Below are 26100 nucleotides of genomic sequence, written 5' to 3' on the forward strand. Positions count from 1 at the left end.
GGCACAGGGGGCGGAGCTTCCAGAGCTCGTGTCCTTTTACCTCACACACACACGCACTGAAAATGTCAAAAAAATTTAGCCTTTTATGCTCAAACCGGAGTCATAATTGATGTAGTTTATGTGTAGTTATCTTCTAGTCATTGATTAGCATATTCCGTCATGATAATCTATAAATCGTGTTCAGGGGGCGGGGGTTATGTAAATTCTAGGGTTGGTGATGTCACTAACCCGGGAGGAATGTGGTGTAGTCTCTACCAGCCGTTTGTTGTAGTTCTTAAACAGCGATTTCTGTAAAAGCAAATATCTCCCTTTACTTTGAACTTTGAGCGTCGTAACTTTGCAGATGTTGTTTATGCTCAAACAGCAACATTACACACTAACTAAAGTTAGAAAAGTCAAATCATATTCAACCACCCCTTTAAAACAATGAGCATTTTTGTAATGATTTTATTGATAAGGTTTAGTTTGCTTTATTAATGTTTCCATTTGTTGCATGTGAACGATGCTCTTTAAAGGTGCAGGAGCGATTTCTGAGCACCTAAACACACCTCAGCCAATCAGCAGTAAGGGGCGTGTACACACATTAGGGGGGAGGAGCCTGTGTTATATAGCACGTACGTGAATGGACCATTTTGACAGACTGTGACGATGTGTTATAACGGTCATCAACATCGTAAATCCTGCAAAGTTTTTTATATTTTCATTTAAAAAAATGTATGTACATTTATAACACTACACTTTGTATTATATTACTTTTGCATCAAATTATAACAAACTAGTTACGGCTGCTGTAATCCAGCGGCTGTGGGAGTGGCGGTAAAACATCTTTCTCTCTTCTGACTGCCATTATCAGTCTCTCTCTATGTTGTCCCTCTTTTTGAAAGTTTGTGAAAACGTGGAGTTTTTCTTTTGCTATTAGAGCAAATGTGGACACACACAAATATATTGAATGCATTGTCTCATTCACACTATAAAAGTTTAACCCAACTATGACGACTTCTGCTTCTGAGAAACCCGGAAATGTGAAAATAGTCGATTTGGGGGCGGAGTTATCAAGATGGGGGCGTGGTCTTCTGGGTAAAGGGCGTGTTTGTTCTGGTGATTTTAAATATCAACATCGTTTCTCAGAAATCGCTTACTGCACCTTTAATGTTTGTACTTTATCATTTCTGCTTAATTCATAAAAACAGCAAAATGTTTGATAAATTATGTGGACATTTTTTTACCTCTAAGTTACTTTAAATGTGCCTTCAGTATTTCAGCCAATCGTTTTACACAGAAGTGATCAGAGAAATCTCGTTAAAATGTAGTAGTCTTCCAGAAAAAGCCGCTCTTAATGAACATCACATGACCAACCGTGTCACGCAGTTGAGTTATTGAGTTACTACTACTACTACTACTACTACTAACAATGTCTTATTTCTTTTATATAGCCTAAAGATGTACAAACAGCAACCCTGGTCATAACAGCCAGTTAAACGTAAAGCTTTAAAAATGTAAAATCTCTAGATAAGATAATAAAAAAGACACAAGACCTGCATTACATCCACTGCAGAAGCAGGGCATCGTGGGTGAAGAGGATATTAGATTGAGTCCTGCCCATGTGACCGGGTCACCTCTGGCTGGTCACATGAACCGAGCCGTTTCTCATCACACACTCTTAATGTAACGTATGAATGTTCTCAGTGAGTTAATACTCCACACATTTACACACAAAGCATATTCATAATATAAAGAGTTTGGTAAAAAAAAAAGTTTACTTGTCCAAGAAGGCAAAGTGAACAGTATACAAAATATTTACAGAGATTTTTGTCCTTTAACATGTTGAACAAATGAAGGATGAATGAAAAAAGCATCTGGAAAAAAGCCCTGGAGTTCATCCTTGCATGTAATACACCCTTTGACATGATTACCGCGTAACAACAAAAGTATAGTCCAGATGAAACATAAACAGATGAATAATTAAATTCCTAAATGATTTAATGTTAACTGTACAGTTCATAAGGATCATACTGACATACATAAGCATCGTACTGAAGTCAAGCACACTTGACGTTTATCATCCATAACCAGAACGTTGGTTTAATGTGAAGCAGGTGTGATTAAACAACGGGCAGTTATCAATTTAAAGGAGTAGTTGGCTTCAGAATTAAAATGTCCTGATAGTTTACTCTCCTGCTCGTCATCCGAGATGTTCATGTGTTTCTTCCTTCAGTGGAATAGAAATGAAGGTTTTTGAGGAAAACACTCCAGGATGTTTCTCCATATAGTGTCTTCAATGGGGTCCAACGGGTCGAAGCTGCACTGAAACTCACATCTGGACCTTCAACCCGTTGGACCCCATTGAAGTCACTATATGGAGAAACATCCTGGAATGTTTTCCTCAGAAACCTTCATTTCTTTTCCACTGAAGAGAGAAACACATGAACATCTTGGATGACGTGGGGGAGAGCACATTATCAGGAGATTTAAATTCTGAAGTGAACGACTCCTTTAAAGCCCCGGCTCTGGTCTCGGCGCTGGAGATTGTTCATCATCAGATCCACTATAAGCCCAGCAGTGTTTTGGCTTCTTCACTTTGGGCCATCAGACTCTCGCTGGCGTATTTCTGCAGAAGCTCCATCTTCTTCCGTCTCACCAGGGCTTCCTCAATCTGACAAACACAACAACAGGATTCATCAGCTTCATCAGGACTGTGTACTAGAGGTCTTCACGGGTCCAAAAATTCGTGCCCGAACCCGAAAGAGACCCGTAATGTGCTACACCGAACCGACCTGGACCCGTCTATTATTTCAAAAGCTAGACCCGGACCCGTGCAGATCCGAGAAATGCCTAACCGGACCGGACCCGGACCCATCTATTATTTGAAAGCTGGACCCGAAACCGCCGGGAAGACACAGACCCGAATGGATCCGATGGTCACATATTCCACCTTAAACTGCTATTACAAGTCAATAAACCTGTTGCGAAAAATACAACTTTTTGTCTTACCTAATTTAAGGAGCCGCGTAGTCTCCCTTCCTTGTAACGTTAACGTTACCTGACTGGCTGTGATCATGCATTACAATCCTCAGACAAGAAAGTTATCCATGTTATTCCTCTCGTTATTTCAAGTCCAAGCTATAATCCACTCATTATTTCAGCTTCAAAAGTCACGGTGACGGATGACAAATGCAACTTTGCACATGTAACTTACATTCTGACTCGAGATAATTCGCATAATAACTTTGACTGTTTGCCCTTTTGAACTATAATAACGATTGCTCGTTCAGTGCCATGGCCGCTGGCGTTATTTATTTGCTATCATCTCCGTGCTCTCTGCTCTGCACCGAGTCTGAATCTGACCACTAAAACTTTAAGATTAAACAAGACTGTTAATTTCTATTGTAAAATCTAAAGCGCGGTTTGGCGGTCCCTCACTGAAGCTCTGGTAACTGGTTGCCATAGAAACATGACACGCGCTTGAGACTGCACATGCGCGCTAGCTGGATCAACCTAAAATATGCTTTTTAACGCAATTTATTTTGAGTGTTCTAATTTTACAAGTTGCAAGAAAAAAAAAGAAAAAAACACAAGCAGTGTCTAATCACGGCCTGGTTTTCTCCGAGTCTGATCTGATGACTCCGATCGCACGGGTATTACACACAATGTTAAACAGACCCGGGACCCGAAGTAATAGATTCGGACCCGACCCGGACCCGGATGATCATTTAAAATATAGACCCAAACCCGTACGGGTCCCGGGTCGACGGGTCTCGGGTTCACTGTGAAGACCTCTACTGTGTACATCTTATTAAATGTTCACACAACATGGAAGACGATCAGAGTTGTTTTAGCATCATTAGCTGTGTTTCCATGCAAAGATGCAAATCTAACGTGTGAGAAAGCAGCGTTTACAAACAAAACATCCAAATAAAATACTATTTTCTTGACTCAAAATATCAGTAATAACACTCTGGGCCCTATTTTAACGATGTGAAACGCAAGTAACTTTGTGGGCGGATCTCGGGCGCTGTTGCTATTTTCCCGGCGGGATAAATGACTCTTGCGCCCGAAGCTAATCTAAAATGTGTTGGTCTGAAGTAGCTTCATTACTCATAGGTGTGGTTTGGGCGTAACGTGAAATAAACCAATCAGAGCATCATCTCACATTCCCTTTAAGAGCAGGTGTGCTTGTTCCATGGCGGATTGCTATTATAACGGCGGATTTGCCAGACGCACGCCAGGAGCGGTTCACAGCCGAGGAGACCGACGTTCTCGTCAGGGCCGTAAAACACAGAGAAGTGACATTGGGGATGGAGAAACACACACAGATTAGCTTCGGTTAAACAGGCGTATGATAATGTGGGTAAATGTGTAAGCTAGATTTATGCCTATTCTTTTACATCTTCATGGACACCACAATGATTTCCCTCGTGTGGAATATTTTTCCTTGTAATGTATGATTTGCAAAAATATGAACTGCTGCTTCTGTGTAGATGAGAGAAGCAAAGTGTGTGTGTGTTGTGCACACGCTACATTATGGCCAAGCATGCGCCCTTAAAATAGCATCTGAATAACGCGCCGCTGACTTTAGACGAGGTTTCTCCTGGTCTGTGGAGGAATTGTTTTCTGAAACTGCAAAATAGCACCAGGGAACGTTTGCGCCGGAACACGCCTCCTCTCTTCCCTGAACCGCCCCCGGGAGCGCAAGTTCATTCCCTAATTTACCGACGTGCGTCTGTGGAGGGAAAAGTCCGCTGTGCGTCGGGTGCAAAATAGGAATGAAACATGCGTCGCTGTACAAAGTCAATTGCGCTGGGTGCGAGATCGGGCCCTGTGTGTTTCTGCAATCGGCTGTTTGTTCCTCCATCATAAACGAGTGTGACTCGAGCGTCAGACGAAACACAGTAAACGCTGTCATGTTCTCTAGCGTTCGGGAACACACTCATGTGTGTGTGAGACGCTTCTGGAGGGAATTAAACCAAATCATTCTGATCACACACTCCGACTTTCAGAAACACCAAACCAACATTAGAGATGCTGCGACGCCATTGGTCCGCTGGTTACTCCAGTTATCCAATCACAGCCTGTGTGTTATTTGGTAAATATGCTTCCACTATGCGCATATCTTCTTATTGGATAAAAAAAAGGTTCCATCCAGCATTTTTTTATGCAATATCCTAAAATGCAATTAAAATAGGTGGATGGAAACATGTCAAACTGGCCACGATTAGAAGGCTTCAGTGAAAACTTAAATGATCAGAGAATAAATGATTTTAAAAGATGATCTGGAATATAGTGCACGAATCATATAGGCGACTTTTACATGCTTTTTCCCCTTTTTGAAGCTTTACAGAAGAGTTAAGCATGTAAAGGTTCTTCAAATATTCCCCGTTGGCGTGTCGTGGAGGTTTGAGATGACGAGAGCGATGATTAGCTAGCTAGGCTCCCTGAACTGGATCAGAAACAAACCTCTTTCTGCGAGGGAACCGGAACATGAGCGAAGAACGACTGCGCATCCTCTCCCTCCATCGGTTCTCCCGCCTCATCATCGGACTGCTGTGAAACACAGGAGAGTTAGGGGAGTCTGCACTGATGGAACGAGGGTTCGGAGAGAGATGATGTTCACCTCTTCATCTCTGACGGCGTAGATGTGCTCCTCCTCCTCTTCCTCCTCTGTGTCCTTCACTCCTCCTGCTGATAATCGAGACTCTCTCTCTGCTTTCCACTTCTCCACCGCCTCTGCGATCACTGCGGACGACACACACATCATGTTTAACTGAACTCTGTTTGCATCATTAATGTCCTGTGAAGATTAGGGTTGGCAATCGGAAATCAAATACTTGAGGTCAGGAATCGGATACTTGTTATAAAATTAAAAATTCGATTCCTCTTATTGATTTCTTTGAGAGCATTTCAATAAGACTTTAAACAGTTCAAGCGCGAGACGACTCGCTGTTCTCAGAGCTACACACACATCCAGAGCGGATGCATCTTTGATCGGTTGCATCTAGTTGTCGTGATTGCTATTTGTTCTTTTTTAATTCCTGAGTGTTTGCTTGTCTTTAATAATGCTTGCAGTTTATATTAGCTAGGCTAGTTGTTCTTCTATGGTGTGTTTAAACCACAGGCTAACGCTCCTGTGTAAGTGTTCTTTAGCCTGTTGATTATTGATCATGATATTCAGAATCAATTGAATGTTTTGCACTAAGACTAAATGTGAATATCCAAGTTTTTTATTTTTTTACCTCATTGGAATCGAAATTAGGAATCAATAAGAATGGGAATGGGATAAGCAGAATTCGGCTGTGACTGCGGGACGGAAACACAGGATTTACACTTAAAGGGGTGGTTGATTATGATGGGACTTTTCTAACTTTAGTTAGTGTGTAATGTTGCTGTTTGAGCATAAACAACATCTGCAAAGTTACGACGCTCAAAGTTCAGAGCAAAGGGAGATATTTGCTTTTACAGAAATCGCTGTTTAAGGACTACAACAAACGGCTGGTAGAGACTACACCACATTCCTCCCGGGTTAGTGACATCACCAACCCTAGAATTTACATAACCCCGCCCCCTGAACACGATTTATAGATTATCATGACGGAATATGCTAATCAATGACTAGAAGATGCTAATCAATGACTAGAAGATAACTACACATCAGCTGCATAAATCCCTGTGCCGGGAGCAGCAGCTCATTTGCATTTAAAGGGACAGACACAAAAACAGGGCGTTTTTGCTCACCCTCAAAAAGTGACAACTTTAACATGCTATATAAAATATCTGTGGGGTATTTTGAGCTAGAACTTCACACACACACACTCTGGAGACATCAGAGACTTATTGTACATCTGGTGAACAGGGCATTATACCACCGCTTTAACATCGTGTTTAACTGAACTCTGTCTGCATCATTAATGTCCTGTGAAGCTGCTCTGAACGCTTCTGTACTGTAGAAATAACGCTGGCGTGAACAATGCATTAATCTTAATCAGCCTCGAGGTCGAGCTGGAATGCGGTGGTCATGTGACTTCAGGTCACTGGACGGTCCAGTGCGCGTTACGCTTCTCATGAGTCGCATCAAACCTGCAGCCGCACGTCCGGCATTCAGTTAAACACACAAATGAGAAACACATGTCAGAAAATGATATCAGCACACAATGCCACGACTGTCGCAGAGCACACACACACACACACACACACACACACACACACACACACACGCACACGCACAGGCCTGAATGAAGTGGGTCTCGTGCTGCTCGGCTCATCTACAACACACACACACACACACAGTCTGAAGCGCTGATACTAGTAAATAATAATAATCATAATAACTCAAGAATAAAACAGCGGCCCTCACAATCTATGGGCATCCTAACATATAAAGATGCAGTAATTCACTGCAGATCATTAATTATAACATGCATCATCATTAAGCTTTGATTTACAAATAAGCAACTCATAAAGAGGCTTTTCTCTCATACACTGATATCAGGGTCATCATCGTTAACTACAACGATTAAAAGCATTTCTCTTCATTTACATTTTACAGATATTTAAATATTTGCTGAAAAACTTTGAATGAATATTAGAAATGTTGCCTAGACTGAAATAAGTTTAAGTTGAAAAACTAAAATTATTAACTGGAAATAAATAAAACTAAATTAAACCTAAATAGCAATATTTTAAAAGAAAAAAGTAATAAAATGACAATAGCACATTATAAAATGACTCAAACTGTAACTAAAATGAAACTAACTAACATGAAAACTAAAAATATAAAAACTAAAAACTTACTTGAAATATTAATAAAACTACAATAAAAATGTTCATTACACCGTTGCATACGAGAGACACTTGAGCTTGTTATGATGATTAAAAACTATTAGCTCCATGTTTTTGGACTGTTAAATTAGATAAACACAAAATAAATGTCAGATTTACACGTTAGCTTTGACAGCTCTAACACTAAAGTCGGGGAACTTGGACTCGAGCTTCACATGGACTCAAGTAACAACTTCAAATTAAGATGACAAGACATAAATAAACGTGTTGTATGCTGAATCTCTTCTTCTTTAAAGACGACCTGTTCTGCTTTTCCTCATCTGTGTTTAGTGTGTGATCATGTGAAAGCTCCAGTTCTTCTCTATATCAGTGTCAGTGTTTCTGAACGCCTGAAACGACTCCAGTGTAGTCTTGAGTTTCTTCCTCATTTGAATAATTCATGCGCAGAATAAAGGGGCGGGGCCTGGTTGAGTGAGTTAGTAGTGTGTTAAACTGGCGGTTATGGTAAGGGGCGGGACATTTCCCAAACACACTCGAAGAGCTCGACCAATCACAACACACTGCTCCAGCCGACCAATCAGAGCACAGTGTGCTTTTCAGAAGGAGGGGCTTCATAGAGACAGGAAGTAAACAGAGCGTTACTTACAGACTGGGAAGAGAGGAGCCGCAACAATGGAGAATATGAGGAGAATAATCAACATTCAAGCAGGAAAACCTGTTCTAGCAGAGCCTGAAACAACACGACTCTGAGGAAGAGCGTAATAAGTCCTCGAAGTAACTTTTAAACTCTGCTAAATGCATAAGTGTATACGAGTTTATATTTTTTGACTGAATGATTTCTTTAAATGAGAAAATATTACCAGCTTGTAATCAGATTCCCAAACAGTGCCGGCTTTCCTGTGGGATCTCGCCTCACCTTGTTTCTCATACTCCTGTTCCAGCGGCACTAAGACACCGTCGTCTTCATCTCGATACCCATAATACTCGGCGTCGATGTCCTTCATCAGCTCCGCACGGGTCTTCCTGGGCGGCGGAACGGCTGAAACACACCAGAGATCTCCACATGAGCACATGATCACGGCACACACACGTGCAGGACGGTGTGTATGAGGAGAACACATGCTGACGTCATCAGAGACTGAAAACTGTGCGTAGGATCCTCATCTGCATATCATTTGCATATGCATATTCATCCACGTGCCACCATGTGTAACAGTACAGGACATCAGGAACATATGAGATATGCGTCACATGATGTGCTAAAACTCATTTAGAAGTCGATCCTTGTTTTTGAATAAATAAATCAAAATAGTATAAAATACATTTCAGAGAAAGTTCTCAATCTTTTCCACTGGACAAACAGTGTTTTTAATTACTTTATCTTTGTAATGTAAACCGATCAGCCTTATAGATCATTATAGATCATTACTTGTGTGAAGATATTTCCTCAGACTGTGAGTTCTGCTGTTATCATCGCTGAGCACACACACACACACACACACACACACACACACACACACACACACACACACACACACACACGCCTCAGGAGGTGTTCAATCGCAGCACATCCACTACTAATATTACTATTTATTAGAATATGAAAAATTTTCTAACTTCTCTGTATTGATTTGATGTAATTTAAGAGCTGAACTCCATTAATGAGAATGATATATTTAATGTGTATATCAGATGTAAAACAGTTTAAATCATTCCTTTATGTATTTAAACTTATGAACATGCACTGTGTTTATGATTATGACTCATGATGAAGATTAAAGTGGTTTTCCTTCATCAGTTCCTCAGATCTCCATCGCTGTCGTTACACAGCTCTGAGTTACTCACACACTCTCCCGTCAGGTGTGTGTGTGTGTGTGTGTGTGTGTGTGTGTGTGACGCACCGGTTATAAACGAGACCCAGATCTGGATCAGTGACAGGAACTTACGCTCGGTCTCGAACAGCTCTCGGACTCCAGGCAAGTCTTTAGCGGCGCCGAAATACTTGTATCCTCTGTTTCCCGGAACCTCTTTACCCTCGTGATCCAACATCCTCGGCCCCACTCTCTGTCACACACACACACACACAGATATCAGTAATAACACTACGTTTCTGCAATCAGACTCTTGTCCCTCCATCATAAACGAGTGTGTCTCAGAGCGTCAGACGAAACACAGTAAACGCTGTCATGTTCTCTGGCGTTCGGATGCTGGTGTTCGGGAACACACTCGTATGTGTGAGACGCTTCTGGAGGGATTAAACCAGATCATTCTGATCACACACTCTTTCAGAAACACCAAACCAGCATTAGAGATGCTGCGATGCCATTGGTCCACTGGTTACTCCAGTTATCCAATCACAGCTGACGCTGAGGGAGTCACATGAGCTTTTTGTTTTATTCAGTAAATGAGTTTATCACCATCATAGAGTGACAGTCTATCATTGGGACGTGTTTTGTCTTGCCAATTTACACACTCAAACAATGTGTGTGTTCCAGACAGCGCTCGCCGAACTGATTCCTCTACCGCGTTTCCTTGCCCTTGAACACACACACACAATATCATGTCTAAACACCGTCTCAGCGAGTGTTCTCTCGGCTCTGTCATGAGTCACAGTAACACGTCTTCTTTCAGACTTGTGGTGAAAAAAAGTCCAAAATACACATTAAGGTCTTTATTTTACGACACTTTGTCTGTTTTCGTCTGTAGATTTCTCCTAAACTCAACAGAAGATGGCGTCGTAAATCATCCCGCCGCTCCGCGATCGCTGTCATCACAGATGGGAAGCGCTCTCTCTCCTGTACAGTGCTGTCGCATCCAAATATGGTCATTTCCTTTTTATCAGCAACCAATCGTGACAGTACAGTGCTGCATTTCACTCATTGGCTGATGTCGATGTTTAAAGGCCGTCTCTGAGCCAGAAAGCTCCACTTCAGCAGCTCTTACACACACCGACCCTTCCAGCTGTATTCCCATCTATACTCTAAAGGTTTTTACAGAGGGGTTTGTTCATATATCAATCAGATTCTGATTTATACAACATTTTATACCTAAAAACAGGGCGAAAATTTATTTTTTATGGCTGATATTTTACCGCGACTGACAGGCTAACGGATGAGCAACGCAAGTAACCGCGATATTCACACGTTTTCTTTTTTCATAAGGCTATACCCTTCTTGTTTTGAACGTGGCGCATGTGTATTGATGTTAAATAAGCTAATAATAGACTCACTCAAAGACAGTCCGTTGCCGCCACCTACTGGTGTAACAGTGTAACTGCGCTGAGTGACAGCCTGTGTACGCGGAGACGAAGATGATGATGATGATACTGGTGAGATATCAGCAGAAAGCCTCTCATCCAGTCAGACTCCAGGAGCAGAAGTAACTGTTATACATATAAACATATCCTAACGAGCTGATTGTCAGGCTTATGGTCTGTTATGAGGACCCTCATTTTGACATTCTCCTCTGTTTACTTCCAGTTTCTGTGCACGCTGGCCACGCTTATTTATATAGCAACAAATAAAAAATAAAAAAATCTAAATAAGTCGATAATTTCGCGCAAAACCACCGCAAGGGAAGCTCCTCCCCCGCGCCAGCGCTAACACACGCGTCTGACACGCACTGACTCGAGCGCATCGGCCCGCTGACACACTGAGCTCCTCACACACGCCTCCAGCAGCTCTGTCAGCAGGAAACGCATCATCACAGACTCTCACCCGATAGTCCGGTCCGCCGAGCTCCTTGATCCGCACTTCCCAGTGTCCCTTCTCCCGGAGCAGTTTGTTGATCTCATCGTTCAGGTCGCGGATCTTAAACTCGCCCAGACCGGCTGAGGAACACAGATCGCAGTTAGTCAAACACACAGGAGAAGCTGGCTCTCTCTCGTCTCACACACACACACACCCCTCGCTCTCTCTCTCACACACACACACACACACACACACCTCGCTCTCTCTCGTCTCACACACACACACACACACCTTGCTCTCTCTCGTCTCACACACACACACACACCCCTCGCTCTCTCTCTCGTCTCACACTCACACACACACCCCTCGCTCTCTCTCGTCTCACACACACACACACACCCCTCGCTCTCTCTCTCGTCTCACACTCACACACACACCCCTCGCTCTCTCTCTCGTCTCACACTCACACACACACCTCGCTCTCTCTCGTCTCACACACACACACACACCCCTCGCTCTCTCTCTCGTCTCACACTCACACACACACCTCGCTCTCTCTCGTCTCACACACACACACACACACACACCTTGCTCTCTCTCGTCTCACACACACACACACACCCCTCGCTCTCTCTCTCGTCTCAAACACACACACACCCCTCGCTCTCTCTCTCGTCTCACACTCACACACACACCTCGCTCTCTCTCGTCTCACACACACACACACACACCTTGCTCTCTCTCGTCTCACACTCACACACACACCTCGCTCTCTCTCGTCTCACACACACACACACACACACCTTGCTCTCTCTCGTCTCACACACACACACACCCCTCGCTCTCTCTCTCGTCTCACACTCACACACACACCCCTCGCTCTCTCTCGTCTCACACACACACACACACACACACACACACCCCCCTCGCTCTCTCTCTCGTCTCACACTCACACACACACCTCGCTCTCTCTCGTCTCACACACACACACACACACACACACACACACCCCTCGCTCTCTCTCTCGTCTCACACTCACACACACACCTCGCTCTCTCTCGTCTCACACACCCCTCGCTCTCTCTCTCGTCTCACACACACACACACACACCCCCCTCGCTCTCTCTCTCGTCTCACACTCACACACACACCTCGCTCTCTCTTGTCTCACACACACACACCTTGCTCTCTCTCGTCTCACACACACACACACACACACCCCTCGCTCTCTCTCTCGTCTCACACTCACACACACACCTCGCTCTCTCTCGTCTCACACACACACACACTCACACACACACCTCGCTCTCTCTCGTCTCACACTCACACACACACCTCGCTCTCTCTCGTCTCACACACACACACACTCACACACACACCTCGCTCTCTCTCGTCTCACACTCACACACACACCTCGCTCTCTCTCGTCTCACACACACACACACACACCCCTCGCTCTCTCTCTCGTCTCACACTCACACACACACCTCGCTCTCTCTCGTCTCACACACACACACACTCACACACACACCTCGCTCTCTCTCGTCTCACACACACACACACCCCTCGCTCTCTCTCTCGTCTCACACTCACACACACACCTCGCTCTCTCTCGTCTCACACACACACACACACACACACACACACCCCCTCGCTCTCTCTCTCGTCTCACACTCACACACACACCTCGCTCTCTCTCGTCTCACACACACACACACTCACACACACACCTCGCTCTCTCTCTCGTCTCACACTCACACACACACACTCACACACACACACACACACCCCTCGCTCTCTCTCTCGTCTCACACTCACACACACACCTCGCTCTCTCTCGTCTCACACACACACACACACTCACCTCGCTCTCTCTCGTCTCACACACACACACACCCCTCGCTCTCTCTCTCGTCTCACACTCACACACACCCCTCGCTCTCTCTCTCGTCTCACACTCACACACACACCTCGCTCTCTCTCGTCTCACACACACACACACACACACACACACACACACACACCCCCCTCGCTCTCTCTCGTCTCACACTCACACACACACCTCGCTCTCTCTCGTCTCACACACACACACACACACCTTGCTCTCTCTCGTCTCACACACACACACACACCCCTCGCTCTCTCTCTCGTCTCACACTCACACACACACCCCTCGCTCTCTCTCTCGTCTCACACTCACACACACACCCCTCGCTCTCTCTCTCGTCTCACACTCACACACACACACCTCGCTCTCTCTCTCGTCTCACACACACACACCTCGCTCTCTCTCGTCTCACACACACACACACCCCTCGCTCTCTCTCTCGTCTCACACACACACACACACACCTTGCTCTCTCTCGTCTCACACACACACACACACCCCTCGCTCTCTCTCTCGTCTCACACTCACACACACACCCCTCGCTCTCTCTCTCGTCTCACACTCACACACACACCCCTCGCTCTCTCTCTCGTCTCACACACACACACCTTGCTCTCTCTCGTCTCACACACACACACACCCCTCGCTCTCTCTCTCGTCTCACACTCACACACACACCCCTCGCTCTCTCTCTCGTCTCACACTCACACACACACACCTCGCTCTCTCTCGTCTCACACACACACACACACACACACCCCTCGCTCTCTCTCTCGTCTCACACTCACACACACACCTCGCTCTCTCTCGTCTCTCACACACACACACACACACACACACCCCTCGCTCTCTCTCTCGTCTCACACTCACACACACACCTCGCTCTCTCTCGTCTCACACACCCCTCGCTCTCTCTCTCGTCTCACACACACACACACACCCCCCTCGCTCTCTCTCTCGTCTCACACTCACACACACCCCTCGCTCTCTCTCGTCTCACACACACACACCTTGCTCTCTCTCGTCTCACACACACACACACCCCTCGCTCTCTCTCTCGTCTCACACACACACACACACACCCCTCGCTCTCTCTCTCGTCTCACACACACACACACACCCCTCGCTCTCTCTCTCGTCTCACACACACACACACACACCCCTCGCTCTCTCTCTCGTCTCACACTCACACACACACCTCGCTCTCTCTCGTCTCACACACACACACACACACCCCTCGCTCTCTCTCTCGTCTCACACTCACACACACACCTCGCTCTCTCTCGTCTCACACACACACACACTCACACACACACCTCGCTCTCTCTCGTCTCACACACACACACACCTCGCTCTCTCTCTCGTCTCACACTCACATACACACCTCGCTCTCTCTCGTCTCACACACACACACACACACAAACACACACACACACCCCCCTCGCTCTCTCTCTCGTCTCACACTCACACACACACCTCGCTCTCTCTCGTCTCACACACACACACACACACACACTCACACACACACCTCGCTCTCTCTCTCGTCTCACACTCACACACACACACACACACTCACACACACACACACCCCTCGCTCTCTCTCTCGTCTCACACTCACACACACACCTCGCTCTCTCTCGTCTCACACACACACACACTCACACACACACCTCGCTCTCTCTCGTCTCACACACACACACACCCCTCGCTCTCTCTCTCGTCTCACACTCACACACACCCCTCGCTCTCTCTCTCGTCTCACACACACACACACACACACCCCCCTCGCTCTCTCTCTCGTCTCACACTCACACACACATCTCGCTCTCTCTCGTCTCACACACACACACACACACCTTGCTCTCTCTCGTCTCACACACACACACACACACCCCTCGCTCTCTCTCTCGTCTCACACTCACACACACACCCCTCGCTCTCTCTCTCGTCTCACACTCACACACACACCCCTCGCTCTCTCTCTCGTCTCACACTCACACACACCTCGCTCTCTCTCTCGTCTCACACACACACACCTCGCTCTCTCTCGTCTCACACACACACACACCCCTCGCTCTCTCTCTCGTCTCACACACACACACACACACACACCTTGCTCTCTCTCGTCTCACACACACACACACCCCTCGCTCTCTCTCTCGTCTCACACTCACACACACACCCCTCGCTCTCTCTCTCGTCTCACACACACACACCTTGCTCTCTCTCGTCTCACACACACACACACCCCTCGCTCTCTCTCTCGTCTCACACTCACACACACACCCCTCGCTCTCTCTCTCGTCTCACACTCACACACACACCCCTCGCTCTCTCTCTCGTCTCACACTCACACACACACCCCTCGCTCTCTCTCTCGTCTCACACTCACACACACACCCCTCGCTCTCTCTCTCGTCTCACACTCACACACACACACCTCGCTCTCTCTCTCGTCTCACACACACACACCTCGCTCTCTCTCGTCTCACACACACACACACCCCTCGCTCTCTCTCTCGTCTCACACACACACACACACACCTTGCTCTCTCTCGTCTCACACACACACACACACCCCTCGCTCTCTCTCTCGTCTCACACTCACACACACACCCCTCGCTCTCTCTCTCGTCTCACACTCACAGACACACCCCTCGCTCTCTCTCTCGTCTCACACACACACACACACCCCTCGCTCTCTCTCGTCTCACACACACACACACCTTGCTCTCTCTCGTCTCACACACACACACACCCCTCGCTCTCTCTCTCGTCTCACACTCACACACACACCCCTCGCTCTCTCTCTCGTCTCACACTCACACACACACCCCTCGCTCTCTCTCTCGTCTCACACTCACACACACACACCTCGCTCTCTCTCGTCTCACACACACACACACACACACACACACACACACACACCCCTCGCTCTCTCTCTCGTCTCACACTCACACACACACCTCGCTCTCTCTCGTCTCTCACACACACACACACACACACACACACACCCCTCGCTCTCTCTCTCGTCTCACACTCACACACACACCTCGCTCTCTCTCGTCTCACACACCCCTCGCTCTCTCTCTCGTCTCACACACACACACACTCACACACACACCTCGCTCTCTCTCTCGTCTCACACTCACACACACACACACACTCACACACACACACACACACACCCCTCGCTCTCTCTCTCGTCTCACACTCAAACACACACCTCGCTCTCTCTCGTCTCACACACACACACACTCACCTCGCTCTCTCTCGTCTCACACACACACACACCCCTCGCTCTCTCTCTCGTCTCACACTCACACACACCCCTCGCTCTCTCTCTCGTCTCACACTCACACACACACCTCGCTCTCTCTCGTCTCACACACACACACACACACACACACACACACACACACCCCCCTCGCTCTCTCTCTCGTCTCACACTCACACACACACACCTTGCTCTCTCTCGTCTCACACACACACACACCCCTCGCTCTCTCTCTCGTCTCACACTCACACACACACCCCTCGCTCTCTCTCTCGTCTCACACTCACACACACACCCCTCGCTCTCTCTCTCGTCTCACACTCACACACACACACCTCGCTCTCTCTCTCGTCTCACACACACACACCTCGCTCTCTCTCGTCTCACACACACACACACCCCTCGCTCTCTCTCTCGTCTCACACACACACACACACACCTTGCTCTCTCTCGTCTCACACACACACACACCCCTCGCTCTCTCTCTCGTCTCACACTCACACACACACCCCTCGCTCTCTCTCTCGTCTCACACTCACACACACACCCCTCGCTCTCTCTCTCGTCTCACACACACACACCTTGCTCTCTCTCGTCTCACACACACACACACCCCTCGCTCTCTCTCTCGTCTCACACTCACACACACACCCCTCGCTCTCTCTCTCGTCTCACACTCACACACACACACCTCGCTCTCTCTCGTCTCACACACACACACACACACACACCCCTCGCTCTCTCTCTCGTCTCACACTCACACACACACCTCGCTCTCTCTCGTCTCTCACACACACACACACACCCCTCGCTCTCTCTCTCGTCTCACACTCACACACACACCTCGCTCTCTCTCGTCTCACACACCCCTCGCTCTCTCTCTCGTCTCACACACACACACACACCCCCCTCGCTCTCTCTCTCGTCTCACACTCACACACACCCCTCGCTCTCTCTCGTCTCACACACACACACCTTGCTCTCTCTCGTCTCACACACACACACCCCTCGCTCTCTCTCTCGTCTCACACACACACACACACACCCCTCGCTCTCTCTCTCGTCTCACACACACACACACCCCTCGCTCTCTCTCTCGTCTCACACACACACACACACACACACCCCTCGCTCTCTCTCTCGTCTCACACTCACACACACACCTCGCTCTCTCTCGTCTCACACACACACACACACACCCCTCGCTCTCTCTCTCGTCTCACACTCACACACACACCTCGCTCTCTCTCGTCTCACACACACACACACTCACACACACACCTCGCTCTCTCTCGTCTCACACACACACACACCCCTCGCTCTCTCTCTCGTCTCACACTCACACACACACCTCGCTCTCTCTCGTCTCACACACACACACACACACACACACACACACACACACACACACACACACCCCCCTCGCTCTCTCTCTCGTCTCACACTCACACACACACCTCGCTCTCTCTCGTCTCACACACACACACACTCACACACACACCTCGCTCTCTCTCTCGTCTCACACTCACACACACACACACACACTCACACACACACACACACCCCTCGCTCTCTCTCTCGTCTCACACTCACACACACACCTCGCTCTCTCTCGTCTCACACACACACACACTCACACACACACCTCGCTCTCTCTCGTCTCACACACACACACACCCCTCGCTCTCTCTCTCGTCTCACACTCACACACACCCCTCGCTCTCTCTCTCGTCTCACACTCACACACACACCTCGCTCTCTCTCGTCTCACACACACACACACACACACACACCCCCCTCGCTCTCTCTCTCGTCTCACACTCACACACACACCTCGCTCTCTCTCGTCTCACACACACACACACACACCTTGCTCTCTCTCGTCTCACACACACACACACCCCTCGCTCTCTCTCTCGTCTCACACTCACACACACACCCCTCGCTCTCTCTCTCGTCTCACACTCACACACACACCCCTCGCTCTCTCTCTCGTCTCACACTCACACACACCTCGCTCTCTCTCTCGTCTCACACACACACACCTCGCTCTCTCTCGTCTCACACACACACACACCCCTCGCTCTCTCTCTCGTCTCACACACACACACACACACCTTGCTCTCTCTCGTCTCACACACACACACACCCCTCGCTCTCTCTCTCGTCTCACACTCACACACACACCCCTCGCTCTCTCTCTCGTCTCACACACACACACCTTGCTCTCTCTCGTCTCACACACACACACACCCCTCGCTCTCTCTCTCGTCTCACACTCACACACACACCCCTCGCTCTCTCTCTCGTCTCACACTCACACACACACCCCTCGCTCTCTCTCTCGTCTCACACTCACACACACACACCTCGCTCTCTCTCTCGTCTCACACACACACACCTCGCTCTCTCTCGTCTCACACACACACACACCCCTCGCTCTCTCTCTCGTCTCACACACACACACACACACCTTGCTCTCTCTCGTCTCACACACACACACACCCCTCGCTCTCTCTCTCGTCTCACACTCACACACACACCCCTCGCTCTCTCTCTCGTCTCACACACACACACCTTGCTCTCTCTCGTCTCACACACACACACACACCCCTCGCTCTCTCTCTCGTCTCACACTCACACACACACCCCTCGCTCTCTCTCTCGTCTCACACTCACACACACACCCCTCGCTCTCTCTCTCGTCTCACACTCACACACACACACCTCGCTCTCTCTCGTGTCTCACACACACACACACACACCCCTCGCTCTCTCTCTCGTCTCACACTCACACACACACCTCGCTCTCTCTCGTCTCTCACACACACACACACACACACACACACACACACACACACACACACCCCTCGCTCTCTCTCTCGTCTCACACTCACACACACACCTCGCTCTCTCTCGTCTCACACACCCCTCGCTCTCTCTCTCGTCTCACACACACACACACACCCCCCTCGCTCTCTCTCTCGTCTCACACTCACACACACCCCTCGCTCTCTCTCTCGTCTCACACACACACACCTTGCTCTCTCTCGTCTCACACACACACACACCCCTCGCTCTCTCTCTCGTCTCACACTCACACACACACCCCTCGCTCTCTCTCTCGTCTCACACTCACACACACACACACACACCTCGCTCTCTCTCGTCTCACACACACACACACACACACACACACACACCCCCTCGCTCTCTCTCTCGTCTCACACTCACACACACACCTCGCTCTCTCTCGTCTCTCACACACACACACACCCCTCGCTCTCTCTCTCGTCTCACACTCACACACACACCTCGCTCTCTCTCGTCTCACACACACACACACACCCCTCGCTCTCTCTCTCGTCTCACACTCACACACACACCTCGCTCTCTCTCGTCTCACACACACACACACACCCCTCGCTCTCTCTCTCGTCTCACACTCACACACACACACCTCGCTCTCTCTCTCGTCACACTCACACACACACACCTCGCTCTCTCTCTTGTCTCACACACACACACCTTGCTCTCTCTCGTCTCACACACACACACACACACCCCTCGCTCTCTCTCTCGTCTCACACTCACACACACACCCCTCGCTCTCTCTCTCGTCTCACACTCACACACACACCCCTCGCTCTCTCTCTCGTCTCACACTCACACACACACCCCTCGCTCTCTCTCTCGTCTCACACACACACACACACACACACACACACCCCTCGCTCTCTCTCTCGTCTCACACTCACACACACACCTCGCTCTCTCTCGTCTCACACACCCCTCGCTCTCTCTCTCGTCTCACACACACACACACACCCCCTCGCTCTCTCTCTCGTCTCACACTCACACACACACCTCGCTCTCTCTCGTCTCACACACACACACACACACACACACCCCTCGCTCTCTCTCTCGTCTCACACTCACACACACACCTCGCTCTCTCTCGTCTCACACACACACACACTCACACACACACCTCGCTCTCTCTCGTCTCACACACACACACACACCCCTCGCTCTCTCTCTCGTCTCACACTCACACACACACCTCGCTCTCTCTCGTCTCACACACCCCTCGCTCTCTCTCTCGTCTCACACTCACACACACACCTCGCTCTCTCTCGTCTCACACACCCCTCGCTCTCTCTCTCGTCTCACACACACACACCCCTCGCTCTCTCTCTCGTCTCACACTCACACACACACCTCGCTCTCTCTCGTCTCACACACACACACACACCCCTCGCTCTCTCTCTCGTCTTACACTCACACACACACCTCGCTCTCTCTCGTCTCACACACACACACACTCACACACACACCTCGCTCTCTCTCGTCTCACACACACACACACCCCTCGCTCTCTCTCTCGTCTCACACTCACACACACACCTCGCTCTCTCTCGTCTCACACACACACACACACACACCCCCCTCGCTCTCTCTCTCGTCTCACACTCACACACACACCTCGCTCTCTCTCGTCTCACACACACACACACACACACCTTGCTCTCTCTGGTCTCACACACACACACACCCCTCGCTCTCTCTCTCGTCTCACACTCACACACACACACCTCGCTCTCTCTCGTCTCACACACACACACTCACACACACACACACACACCCCTCGCTCTCTCTCTCGTCTCACACTCACACACACACCTCGCTCTCTCTCGTCTCACACACCCCTCGCTCTCTCTCTCGTCTCACACACACACACCCCTCGCTCTCTCTCTCGTCTCACACACACACACACACACACACACACACACACACCCCTCGCTCTCTCTCTCGTCTCACACTCACACACACACCTCGCTCTCTCTCGTCTCACACACACCTCGCTCTCTCTCTCGTCTCACACACACACACCCCTCGCTCTCTCTCTCGTCTCACTCACACACACACACACACACACACACACACACACCCCTCGCTCTCTCTCTCGTCTCACACTCACACACACCCCTCGCTCTCTCTCGTCTCACACACACACACACACACCCCCCTCGCTCTCTCTCTCGTCTCACACTCACACACACACCTCGCTCTCTCTCGTCTCACACACACACACACACACCTTGCTCTCTCTGGTCTCACACACACACACACCCCTCGCTCTCTCTCTCGTCTCACACTCACACACACACACCTCGCTCTCTCTCGTCTCACACACACACACTCACACACACACACACACACCCCTCGCTCTCTCTCTCGTCTCACACTCACACACACACCTCGCTCTCTCTCGTCTCACACACACCTCGCTCTCTCTCGTCTCACACACCCCTCGCTCTCTCTCTCGTCTCACACACACACACCCCTCGCTCTCTCTCTCGTCTCACACACACACACACACACACACACACACACCCCTCGCTCTCTCTCTCGTCTCACACTCACACACACACCTCGCTCTCTCTCGTCTCACACACCCCTCGCTCTCTCTCTCGTCTCACACACACACACCCCTCGCTCTCTCTCTCGTCTCACACACACACACACACACACACACACACACACCCCTCGCTCTCTCTCTCGTCTCACACTCACCCCTCGCTCTCTCTCGTCTCACACACACACACACACACACACACACACCTCGCTCTCTCTCTCGTCTCACACTCACACACACACCTCGCTCTCTCTCGTCTCACACACACCTCGCTCTCTCTCTCGTCTCACACACACACACACCCCTCGCTCTCTCTCTCGTCTCACACTCACACACACACACACACCTTGCTCTCTCTGGTCTCACACACACACACACCCCTCGCTCTCTCTCTCGTCTCACACTCACACACACACACCTCGCTCTCTCTCGTCTCACACACACACACTCACACACACACACACACACCCCTCGCTCTCTCTCTCGTCTCACACTCACACACACACCTCGCTCTCTCTCGTCTCACACACACCTCGCTCTCTCTCTCGTCTCACACACACACACACCCCTCGCTCTCTCTCTCGTCTCACACTCACACACACACCTCGCTCTCTCTCGTCTCACACACACACACACACACACACACACACCCCTCGCTCTCTCTCTCGTCTCACACTCACACACACACCTCGCTCTCTCTCTCGTCTCACACACACACACACCCCTCGCTCTCTCTCTCGTCTCACACTCACACACACACCTCGCTCTCTCTCGTCTCACACACACACACACACCCCTCGCTCTCTCTCTCGTCTCACACTCACACCTCGCTCTCTCTCGTCTCACACACACACACACTCACACACACACCTCGCTCTCTCTCGTCTCACACACACACACACCCCTCGCTCTCTCTCTCGTCTCACACTCACACACACACCTCGCTCTCTCTCGTCTCACACACACACACACACACACACCCCCCTCGCTCTCTCTCTCGTCTCACACTCACACCTCGCTCTCTCTCGTCTCACACACACACACACACACCTTGCTCTCTCTGGTCTCACACACACACACACCCCTCGCTCTCTCTCTCGTCTCACACTCACACACACACACCTCGCTCTCTCTCGTCTCACACACACACACTCACACACACACACACACACACCCCTCGCTCTCTCTCTCGTCTCACACTCACACACACACCTCGCTCTCTCTCGTCTCACACACACCTCGCTCTCTCTCGTCTCACACACCCCTCGCTCTCTCTCTCGTCTCACACACACACACACCCCTCGCTCTCTCTCTCGTCTCACACTCACACACACACCTCGCTCTCTCTCGTCTCACACACACACACACACACACACACACACCCCTCGCTCTCTCTCTCGTCTCACACTCACACACACACCTCGCTCTCTCTCGTCTCACACACACCTCGCTCTCTCTCGTCTCACACACACACACACACATCTCGCTCTCACCGTTCTGAATCTGCGCAACCTTCTTAGAAATCTCACTGATGATCTGCAACGGAGAAGAAAACACACATTCAGCTGTTAAAGGGATATTCACCCAGATATGAGCATTAGCCCATGATTTACTCGCCCTAGGTGTATATGACCTTCTTCCCTCAGACGAACACAATCTGAGTTATATTAAAACATGTCCTGCTCTTCCAAGCTTTATAATGGCAGTGAATGGCTGTTGCTGTTTTAAAGTCCATAACAGTGCATCTGTCCACGATAACAGTGCATCCACAAAACAGAAACAGCCATTCACTGCCATTATAAAGCTTGGAAGAGCAGGACATGTTTTAATATAACTCAGATTGTGTTCGTCTGAGGGAAGAAGGTCATATACACCTAGGGCGAGTAAATCATGGGCTAATGTTCATATCTGGGTGAACTATCCCCTTTAACCCCAGCACACGAGACAGATGTGTAACTCCTGACCTGTCTCCTCCACTTCTCGGCTTTGGGCAACTCGTTACACTCCGATGCCAGGAAAGGTCTTCTCTCCTGCGAACACGTCACATGATCAGGAGAACACGTCACATGATCAACAGGTCACATGATCAGGAGAACACGTCACATGATCAGGAGAACACAAGCATTAGCGAAGCGTTCGTCACATCAGTGCTGAGATTAAACCCACCTTCACTTTTCCCTCTTCCAGCTGCGCCTGACGAAACCTGGCCAGAGCCGTCCTGCACACACACACACACACACATATACACTAGTGTTCGAAAGATTTATGCATGTATGTGAGAGTCTCTTCTGCTCACCAAAGCTGCGTTTATTTGATCAAAAATACAGTAAAACAGTGAAATATTATAATAATGTAAATCATCTGTTCTCTATGTGAATATACAGTAAAGAGTAATTTATTCCTGTGATCAAAGCTGAATTTATCATCATTACTCCAGTCTTCAGTGTCACATGATCCTCCACAAATCAGAAGAATATGTCATATTTTAGTGAAACTGTGATGCACGTTATATTTCCGGATCTTTGATGAATAGAAAGTTCTAAAGAACAGCATTGATCTGAAATATCATCTTTTATAACATTATAAATGTCTTTGGCACTTTTAATCAATTTAATGCGTCACTGATTAATGAAAGTTTTAATTTCTTTAAGAAAACGTCTTGCTGACCCTAAACTCTTGCATACAGTAAATATGCTTCTCTAAATATTAGAAAATCTGTTGCCCCTCTTACAGTTTTATATTCATTTGTACAGTAGCGTAAGTTAATTTATAACATTAACATTGATTTTTGTGAAAACATTCAGTTTTCTTCTGCTTATAGTTACTCCACTTTAGAAATATGAAAAAAAAAATGTCAGTTTGGTAAATATTTCTCATATATATATAAAAATACCTTAATTTGTGCCAAAACTATTTACACAAAATTGTATCAACGAGTATAAAACAATAAATAATTTAATAAATATATATAAAATAAAAATTGTGTTAAACAATAGGAGTATTTTTGTCATTACAAAGATTTCTGTTTTTATAGTTGAGCCCAACAAAGAAATAACATAAGAATTATAATCTACAACAAAAGAGACAGTAGATGATCCTGAATGTGCACTAGTGTATATACATTATATTCCCCAAAAATAATAAACTCACTGAATTTGATAGTTGGTGCGATGGAGGAATAATATTAATAGTGTTTCTACACATTATGTGCTTATAATAACATATAGATGAGCATTCAGTTGGTGAGATATGATGAAGAAGAGCATTAATATGAGATTATGACAGAAGACACACACTCACATCGCCTTTTCTGCGTTTCGAGCCTGAAAATAAAGAATAGCATCTTAATTTCTCACATAATCACGATAAAACATGTATAATCATATACAAATGCAGCTCTTTGTCAGATATCATGTGTTGAAGATTCATTTGAACAACTAACTGCAATATATCACAACAGACTCTGTGTGTGTGTGTGTGTGTGTGTGTGTGTGTGTGTGTGTATTATATATAAATATATTAATAAGCCTAAAAGAATCTGAGTAATGTGTGTTTGTAAGTCTTTGCGTCGAGGATAAAGTTCCGCCGCTTCTGAAACTGAAGTGTTCGTGTTGATAAAGAAAGCTACTCTCTATTCTAATACTCGAGTGATCATTAATAAGACTTTAGCTGAAGAGGAATATTTATTTTACCATGTTTGTGGTTCAGATGTTCAATCCTGCGTGAACTCAACGGTGAGCGCGCACGACGCACGGATATGACGTATGGCTACACTGGACAACTTCCGGCGCGCCAGCGATGACAGATGTGTGTGAAACCGTGTGAAACCAAAGAGTATAGAAGCCTTCTATACTCTTTGGTGAAACCATCTATGTGTGAAACACCCACGTGGGGTTATTTTCTGCGTATACTCATGGTGCTAAAGTCACTATTACCAGAGCCCGTCTTCCTATTAGACATTCTCTGCTATTACTACTGAGATATAATCATGAAATCACTCATAAGTAAAACATGTTTTTCGACAGGAGTGCTTTTACTCTCTAGCGGTGAGAGG

The 26100-nt window shown here is 48.1% G+C and overlaps 1 protein-coding gene across 4 annotated transcripts; it reads right to left on the reverse strand.

Annotated features, from left to right (window-relative positions):
• Positions 1 to 1853: 1853 nt before the first annotated feature.
• On the reverse strand, positions 1854 to 25867 carry isy1 (ISY1 splicing factor homolog). Of its 4 annotated transcripts, none has more exons than XR_014625800.1 (12): positions 25739 to 25867; positions 25347 to 25369; positions 24213 to 24264; positions 24011 to 24076; positions 23540 to 23582; positions 11490 to 11602; positions 9720 to 9837; positions 8690 to 8812; positions 5612 to 5733; positions 5455 to 5541; positions 2340 to 2653; positions 1854 to 2273 (listed from the first exon to the last, which is right to left on the reverse strand). XR_014625800.1 is itself a non-coding variant. In XM_084394383.1 (11 exons), exons 1-11 carry the CDS (start codon positions 25739 to 25741, stop codon positions 2546 to 2548), a joined length of 858 nt encoding a protein of 285 aa, XP_084250509.1. In that variant the 5' UTR covers positions 25742 to 25867; the 3' UTR covers positions 1854 to 2545. The 4 variants fall into 4 exon arrangements, 2 of the variants coding, with proteins under 2 accessions (XP_084250509.1, XP_084250510.1); XR_014625801.1 differs by having other exon boundaries at positions 2354 to 2653; positions 25739 to 25858; XM_084394383.1 differs by having other exon boundaries at positions 1854 to 2653.
• Positions 25868 to 26100: the final 233 nt, after the last annotated feature.

This window comes from Rutilus rutilus, assembly GCF_951802725.1.
Source record: "Rutilus rutilus genome assembly, chromosome: 22".
NCBI lineage: Eukaryota > Metazoa > Chordata > Actinopteri > Cypriniformes > Leuciscidae > Rutilus > Rutilus rutilus.

Excerpts from the sequence above, each read along its gene's own strand:
- isy1 (XM_084394383.1), bottom strand. Across the intron at positions 24,077-24,212 it reads TGGAAGAGGGAAAAGTGAAG|GAGAGAAGACCTTTCCTGGC; the intron begins GTGGGTTTAATC and ends ACGTGTTCGCAG. Across the intron at positions 2,654-5,454 it reads CGGTTCCCTCGCAGAAAGAG|ATTGAGGAAGCCCTGGTGAG; the intron begins GTTTGTTTCTGA and ends TGTGTTTGTCAG.